This window comes from Vipera ursinii (assembly GCF_947247035.1).
Source record: "Vipera ursinii genome assembly, chromosome: 2".
Taxonomy (NCBI): domain Eukaryota; kingdom Metazoa; phylum Chordata; class Lepidosauria; order Squamata; family Viperidae; genus Vipera; species Vipera ursinii.
The window spans coordinates 127,846,121-127,855,104 of record NC_139513.1 but is presented as its reverse complement, the minus strand read 5'-3'; the positions used below and the strand labels follow the sequence as shown (position 1 = coordinate 127,855,104).

Sequence of the window (8,984 nt, the reverse complement as noted above, 5' to 3'; positions counted from 1 at the left end):
GTTTTTGGGCTTGGCCTGGTCTAGGATGGTCACATTTTCCCAATTGAAACTATGTTTAAATCTGTCTATAAGTTGTGAAATTAAAGAATTTTCATCATTTCTTCTGACAGCTAGTTGGTGTTCATGGATGCATTCTGCCAGTCTTCTGCCTGTTTGTCTTACATAGTGGTTGTTGAAGTTCTTACATTGTATCTTGTAGATCGGGGGTCCCCAACCTATGGGCCATGGCCCAATACCGGTCCATAGCCTGTCGGCCACCAGGCTGCAGCAATGGCTGGCGAGTGCGTGCACTCACCCCCCTTGTGCTAGCACTGCTGCGAGGGGCTATCTGCAACGTGGACTTTAGCAGCCCCGTTTGCCCATGCATGTGGGCACTAGCGCTGCCACTAGCACTGCCGCAGGTGTGCATGGCTCCATTTGTGCATCCGTGTGGACGCCAACACCACTGCAAGTGCATGCAGCCCATTTACGCATGCGCAGGTGTAAATTTGCCTGCTCCTCCCTTTCCCTCCGGGCCACCAAACTGCAAAGTTTGGGGACCTCTGTTATATGCGCAAATGGAGCTGTGCATACCTGCGGCGGCACTGGCTTCTATAATGTAAACCATATTTGCTGTTTGCAAACCTGTTTCTCCAACTTGGAGGTATCTTTTGAGAGGCTCTTCACTAGCCCTTGTTTTAAAGTATCCCAAATAATTTACAAAAATAGATACCTGATTCCTCATCCTTAATTCCAGATCATTTAAAAAGGTTTGGTCTTGATCAGATCTTCAGGATACCTTAATTTTTTTTCTCCTAACTCCATTGTTAGGACTTTTGTCCTACTTAGTTTTATGTTAACTAATTAGTTATGAACCACAAGAAAACATATCAAATAACTATTATTTTTTTCAAGAAGTCTAATTCTTCAGGATCAAGTAAACAATATCTGCTAAAACTCTCCTCTTGGTTTCATATTTGCTGATGCTCTCAAAGAATTCTAAGTGATTCAAATTAAACCTTAACTTCACCGAAGCTGTGCTGCTGTTTGTCTGGCAAGACTTGTCCTTCTGTATATTTGTTGATACAGTATTTGACAATATTTTCCCTCAATTTAGTTGGAACAGATTTCAAACTATAATTTATTGGATTTCCCTGAGCCCTAATTTTAAAAATCTTATATTGGTCCCCTTTTTAATCTGCAGGATTATATGAACATGTGTACATGTTTAGAGTGTCAGGTTAGTCACTGCACATTTGAATGTTAAAAGTTCTCTTTGATGAATGTTGTCTGGACCCGACAAGCTTATTTATTTCCAATTTGTTAATAAGATCTAGAGCTTCATCTCTTTACGTCTGTTAGCCTCTGTTCCTCAGGTTTCCTTGCTAAAAATGCTCATTTATCTATAGACATGTCTTTAATAGTTATATGCATATTTTGTCATCAAATATTTATTTAGTGGTTCCATAAATCTCTTACACATTCTGAATACTTTTTCATTGATTGCTGTGAGCATCCTTACGTTACCTTGGGGCATTGGTTGGGATTGGTGGTAAAAATATGCCAGAACTGATAAATGTTGACTTTAACATTAGCAGAGAATGACGGTAACCTAATTTACGGTTTTCATAAGTGAACTGTGAAAACCTGATATCTGTGGACCTATTTAGTGATGGCCATAGCATATGGAAGATTGCAGTTTGGAATATAAAGAAAAAGAAAGAAGCCAGGAGAAAAGGGCAGGATGTAATAGATCTGAATGAAGTTTGTCTGATCTTGTGTGGGGGATTGATGAATAAACACAGGGGAGTGAAGGGATGGGTTTCATTATGAATGAAAGGCTGAAATGGGCTGAAAAGCATACTAAAAAGTATGACTCAGTGTGTAGGTTATCATAGTTAGGTATGGAAATAGGTGGTGAAAGTTACATGTCACACTTCATTTTACATTGATAATGGAAAGAACAAAAATGTGTTTGGACAAAAATGTGTATTGTTCTGAATGAACTTAATTTGGAGAAAATAATTAGCTGACATGAATGGATGGGTGGGAACGAGACAAGAGGATACCAAAAAAAAAAGTATAGAGCCATTCTGATACCCAAGAATGAAAGAAAATGATAATTGTTTAGTGAGTTCTTGCTTAGAAAAATCTCTCCTTCAATATGTGGTAAGTCTGCTCACAAATACACATGGCAAAAGAATAAATATACATCCAGATTCATTATTGGTTTGTTTAGGATGAGTGAGAGAATGAAAAAAGTAAAAGAAATAAGAAAGTTAAAATGCTTAGAAAGGAAGTACAAGTCCTGTATGAAAAAGATTACAGAATGAATTAATCTTCGAATATAATTAATGAAAAACTGTGATAAAGACGATGAGTAAGCTGCTTGGAACAGTACGAAAAGAGTCATATTATAAAGTGTGAGAGAATATGTGGAGTTATGCTACTGAAAATTTTAAAAAGATTCTTTGTGGAATGATGAAGTGAAAAAGGCTGTACGTGAGAAAAGAATGCATTAAGAGAGAATGATAAAAAGTATGTGTAATGTCCACAGAGAGAAAGATGGTTGCAAAGAATCTTGTTGAAGAGAAAGATACAATTAAGGTTAAAAGAAGTGGAGAGAATGCAGAGCAATTTTGATGGAAATTCAAATATTGTCTTAGAAGTAGATGAAAAGGGCCAAACAAGAAGCCTGTAGCAGAGTAAGCGAAATTAAAAATAAAAATGATGACATGATGTGGGATGAAACTGAAGTGAGGGAAAGCTGGAAGGAACATATTAGAAATCTGTACAAATGGTAGCAATATGTCAAAAATGGAATTGAAATGCTATAATTAGGGGCACTTCTAAGACTAAGCAACCTAGACAGTCACCTAGAGCACTAAATTTTAGGAGGTGCCAAAATTGGAAACACTACTGAAGTATACAATATGAATATAAAATCTGATAATCTTTCCTCATCACTTTAGAAATTTTTCTTTCTGTGCTTTTAAAAAACACCCGCAAAGTAAGTTGAGTGATAGTGAATAGCACACTAACCAAGATGTTCAAGTCATGTAAAGAAATTATTACTGTACAGCTATGCTCCTCAGGAAACTGAAAATGTTACCAAAGCAAAACAACGCCCTAATGGGAAGGTACTGAATGAACAGGTTGCACGACTGTCAACCTATCAAAGTTACATCTGGAGAAGCAGAAATGCCCCCACCCCCCCACAGGCGTCCCGTGACCTGAGAGATTTCGAGCTGGTCACACTCCCCCCTCCGGCCAATGACTTCACTTGTCAAAAAGTTGCAAAAGGTGATCACATGACCCTGGGACATTGTGACTGTCTTAAGTATGAATCAGTTGCCAAGCATCCGAATGTAAATCACATGACCCTGGGGATGCTGCAACTGTCATAAGTGTGAAAAATGGTCATAAGTCACTTTTTCAATGCTGTTGTAACTTCGAACAGTCACTAAGTGAACTGTTGTAAGTTGAAGACTACCTGTACTTTATCACTTTTTTCCTTTTTTTTTTTGGTTATCAAGTTTTTGACACCTTGCTAGGTGACTGGTGGTACTCGAATATTGCCATATCCTAAAAGGGGTACAATCTGTGAAAAGATTGAAAAGTCCTGATCTAATCAATGTTGAAAGAAGTAACAGGGCTGTGTAATAAGAGTGTGCTTCTCTTCACTTTTCACATATTCAATAAGTTGAATACGTTTTAAGTAATATAACACAGAGGTCCCCAACCTTTTGGGCACCAGAGACCGGTTCCGTGGAGAGGGGTTTTTCCACACACCAGAGGTTTTGTGTGATGCCTGGATCTCGCAGATGGAGCTTTGCTTGTTTGTGCGGACCAGTTGCCAGCATGCCGCACCCTTGTACTGGTCCACGGATCTGGGGTTGGGGACCCCTGATATAACAGGTCAGCATCCTCCATTTTGTAACAAGCAGCCTCATTTTTCTTCTTCCATGTCTAGATCAATCTTTAAACTGCCAGAATGAAGCCATCTTCTTCGCTTTGTTGTTGACAAAAAATAAGTCATTATCTGTACATGTTTCTGGTATCATAGTAGCCGATGGGCTGGGCTCTGTGTCTCCATATTCACACAGCGTGTTGTTATCCGCTTAAGAGGCTCCACTTGAGCATAACTGGTTTTACACTTAGGCATTCCAACTCTCAACCTATTCAGAGTCCTCCAAGTAGTATAAGGAAGGTCAGATCCTTCAGCCATATCCTCCTTTACTTTTATTCCTTGCTTGATGGTCTCCTTCTTCTGTCTTTTAATTTGATATTCATTCCTATCTATCTAGCTCCATTCATATCTAAGGGTTGTCTTTATAAACTATGGACTGCCTATGTATGCATGTATTATGTAACATTGACCTTATTATTATACATATGTTTCCTTAAAATATTTGTTTGCATCTCATACTGTTTCTTTGTTGCTAAAGAAGTTTGGATTTCTTTTCAGTCTTCTCTTTGGGTAGAATTTCCATTTTCTCAAAAAACTTAAAGTAGATGTTGCTATAACTGTACTCATATGTATGAGGCCTGGATAATTACTGAAATGAGAATGACAAAGTTGGTAAAACCTTTGTAGCAGATTAAACGATTTTGCCTAATAAATAACTGACAGCAACAAATATCAAAAAGACAGAGTTAATTCTGCAAATGTTTTTCCCCCCTACTGACAAATGGACAATACTGGGTTTTAGAATTCCACATGCTTCATATATAATACGGATGTGCTTTGGAATTTGTGTGAGTGTTGTATCTTTCTCTTGCTCATTAAAGCATGTGTGAGCCTGAAAAATGTTCCACTACCAGTTAAAATGACATGTATTAATTGACTTATTCAAGCAGCGGAAGCCTGAAAAAGATGATTATACTTCAATAAATAGTAGATAGATGCTTAGAGTCCAAAGCACGTTTTCATAATTGTTTTACTATCATACAGTATATATTCCTTTCAATGTAGCTCAGTACAATCCAGGACTAGCTTCTTGAGTTCTTTCAGTATCAGTCCAATCTAATTGAGTTTAGACCCTATTTATATTAAAGCACTTACCCTATTTAATTTTTACTGGATTATGCAGTTAGTGTGTTGAGCTTAAAGCATAATTTAATTTTGATGTGCTATGTGCTATAATGCGCTAGGTGTTTTTGGCTGGCGCTGATGAATCCTCTGGCTATGATACAATTGACTGGGATGCCTTAAAATCACAAAGATGTTGCAGGACAGAAAAAAATGGTCTCCAGCAGCTACTGGTTGAATTACTTAGGTTATAGTAAATGATAAGGGAAGATAGGAGGAAATTGCTGATAGAAGTAGTAGAATTTTAAGAAATGAAAAGAAGGAAGAAAATAAAAAGCAGAAAGCAAGCCAATTGGGAATAGAAGAAAATAGTTTTGAGGAAAAGAAATGAGGATAAGGAAGGAAGATTAAAGAAAATATAGGTAAGAAGACTGGGAGATTAAAAAAAAGAACAGTGTGTATTGTCAAAGAGCTGAAATGCTGAAGAAGTCTAAAGATAAGAAAGGTATACAATAGGTGCCAGTTGTTCTCCATGAACAAGCCTCTAATGTGTCTCAAAGCCCCTTTGTTTCCTCTCCCCTCTCCCCTTTATATTTGGCATCAAAGAACAGATAGACTGGGGGGCATGTTTAGTAGGGTAATAATGCAGAATGTTTTGAAGAATAATAACACATAGGTTTTCATACACGCGCACACACACACACACACACACACACACACACGTTTCTTTGATTTGTACGATTACTTGGAGAAGTTTCTTAACTATATAATATTTACTATTAACAAACTGGAGAATTGTTACCTCTTCAAAACGCTAAAAAAATTATGCTAACACTGTTTGATAATAGTAGTCAGGGAAGGGTCCTGAGGCCCCCCAAAACACTTTGGGGAATTTTGTGGGGCCTAGGGGCTAGGAATTGTCCATCTCTGCATTCAAGATTCTGAATTTTTGTTGCACAGATCATACTATGGATTGGTTTGGGAGTATTAATTATCAGCACTTACACAACTTTATCAGCAACTCAAGAGATTCCAACAAAAATGGAAGCCGTGGAACCAGACCATCTGCCTAGAGAAATAAATAAGGAACAGGACTCTGCTAAAATTTCAGGTATGTGACATGTTCTTGGAAAACCATGCTGCAAAATGCTGAATAAATTCCATTAAGTATAGCTGCACTCCAATCGATTCATAGGATCACAGTGTTGAAACAGTAAAACAAATCATATTTCTAGAAAAGATAATGTAATGACTATAATCTCTTTTGTTTTCCTCACAATTGTTTTTAAAATTAACATATGGGACATTCTTTTTCTTGGGAGGGAGATTTTTAGTAGGGAAGGTAATACATTATATCACCTCCAAACTTTAAATGGTTAAATCCATTTATCCATATAAGTATTGCTTGAGCAGGTTGCGCAGGATTGTCTGGGACACTACACATCTTCTTCACAACCTATTTTCCTTGTTAGCTTCTGGGAGGAGGGGGCTCCGTGGTATCCGAAGCAGAACATACAGATTCAGTCACAGTTTTGTTTCATACAGTATTAACCTTGTGAATTCTCAAGCTTCCTCTTTCTGCTATGTCAGACATGTCAAACACAAGGCCCGGGGGCCGGATCTGGCCCACGAAGTGGTTTCATGTGGCCCGCGAAGCCATCCTGGAAACAGTGAGGGAAGGCCCCCACTGCCTTGGCCCTGGCCCAGAGACCCTCCTTCTGCCAGAGACCCTCAGATCTGTCCCACTCCTGCCCAGGCCCCCATAGGCACCCTTGATGCGACTGATGTAGAGCTGGCCACACCCACCCAGTAGGCCATTTGCACTTTAGCCATGTCCACCCAGTAGACCACGCCCACCCTGGCCATACCCACCCGGCCGCCTGAGGGCAACCGCAATGCTGATGCGGCCCTCAATGAAATTGAGTTTGACACCCCTGTGCTATGTATTCAAGATGGACAGTGATTAATATTTATAGGTGTATATATGTATGGGTGTAGGTATGTACATGTGTTGTATATAGCATGTTTATATGTGTGTTATGTACGTGAACACTTTTGAGAGCAGGCAACAGAATTTCATTTTTAATATGTGCCAGTGTGCCCACAGTAAAAAATGACAATAAAGGTTATCTTATCTATCTTATCTAAATATCTGTTGGAATATGGCTCTAATCTTTCTTTTTCTTTTTCTTTTTTTGAAAACCCAAGAGCAAATGTGTAGTCATGGTAACTGAACCTTTATCTTGTTTGCTATATAACAATGCAATATTTTAAAATAAATAAGGTATATAAAAGATGACTTGACACCTTGCCTAGTATTTCAATTTTTTAAAAAAATCTTTTTGCGATACTTCATCCCTTATCAATAATCAAATTGTAAAAGCCCACCACTCAGTCCTAATCAGCAAAATTCTACTAAGAGTTACCAGAAATATTAATATACAGTATTTTAATCTTAATTAAAAATCCATTTGTAATCCAAACTTACCACTTTCTTTAAGAAATAAAGCAAAAGAATTCTTGTCTGGCTTCTACACAGATTCTTAAAACTTTTTCATACAGTTCTGGTCAAAAGGAAATTCTGTTAGTAGTTACCAGAAACCACAACATACATATTTTAACCCCAATGAAACAGATTCATTTCATAGAACACCTGTTTACTTTCTAAAAGCTTTAATCCTGACATGTAATGTCCATAAATTGACTTCTTATCATTTTCTCTTTGTCTCCTTGTGTTTGTGTGTGTGTGTGGGGGCGGGGTGAGTTGGTTCCTTAGTTTCATATATTCCTTTTGTAAATCCTAGCTAAGAAGACTTTCCAGATCATTCTTTTGATTATTATTTGTATGACCCCTTTAATTTTTAAGAAATCAACTGGTTTCATCTCTAAATCTATTTTGGCATCTTTTTCCACATTATTTTTCTACTCTGACATTTTACAAACTATTTTCAGATCCACAACAATTTTTTCCATATTACTTTTGTAATCCATCATTTTTAAAACTCCAAATCCACATTCAAATCAGTCTGTTTTATGCAAATGAAGTTTGTTGTTTGTCTGTATCCTCTGCAGTATTATAAAAAAAAGTAAGTAATTTTTGAGTACATTGTTCCCAATCAGCCTTAATTTCCTTTATAGTAAAATAGTATTGCTCCATTGTATCAATAGGTCTCTTCTCCTTTAAATGAAATTGTTTGTTCACTCTGGTTTCCACTAGTCAGCCTTCAAGTCCCCACTTATCATTTATTTATTTTCCAATGAACAAAACTTTCTTACATTGCTTACATATTGATTTTGAAATCTTCATATATTCTTTAATAAAAATGTTAAAAGCCCACATTTCAATACCATCAAGCCCCCTTAGCTTTCCAAAATCCACTTTCTAGTCCCTTCTTTTGCTGTTTTCCAAAAAAAAAGCAAAGCTTTTTCCTTTTAATCCATAAACTTATATTGGAGCTTCGTTCATCCAGGATACAAGGAGATTTTCCTCATAATGGTGTGAAGCTAGCCAGGCCTTCGGAAGGTTCTTAACTTGAAAGAAGTTAACGTTAAGCAGCTTCCTAAAGTAGCAAAGAGGAATTAGGCAAACCCCATGTCTTTTTGAAAGGCACAGAACCACACAGCCTAAACAGGATATCCTCCCCCCCTTCCCCCCCCCAGCCTCTAGAGTTCTCAAACCTTCTGGAGATTGCAATTTTACAATCTCTTTGCAAGGAGTTTCTGGGTGGAGGAAACGTATGGGTCATCCTTGTCCTCAATCTGAAGAGGAATTCCAAGGAGCCGATCCATTCATTGGCATCTATTTTGGGTCATCCTTGTCCTCTCCTTAATCCGAAGAGGAATTCCAAGGAGCCGATCCATTCATTGGCATCTATTTTGGGTCATCCTTGTCCTCTCCTTAATCCGAAGACGAATTCCAAGGAGCCGATCCATTCATTGGCTTCTATTTTGGGTCATCCTTGTCCTCTCCTTA

General features: G+C 37.8%; 1 protein-coding gene across 2 annotated transcripts in view; it reads left to right on the top strand.

The window, feature by feature from the left end:
- The window catches only part of SLC38A10 (solute carrier family 38 member 10), a 91,480-nt gene that overhangs the window by 61,418 nt on the left and 21,078 nt on the right, over positions 1–8,984 (top strand). For both annotated transcript variants that reach the window (XM_083354145.1, XM_083354146.1), the window contains one exon: positions 5,972–6,122. In XM_083354145.1, coding sequence (XP_083210271.1) covers positions 5,972–6,122 — 151 coding nt within the window. The remainder of the gene's footprint in view (positions 1–5,971; positions 6,123–8,984) is intronic.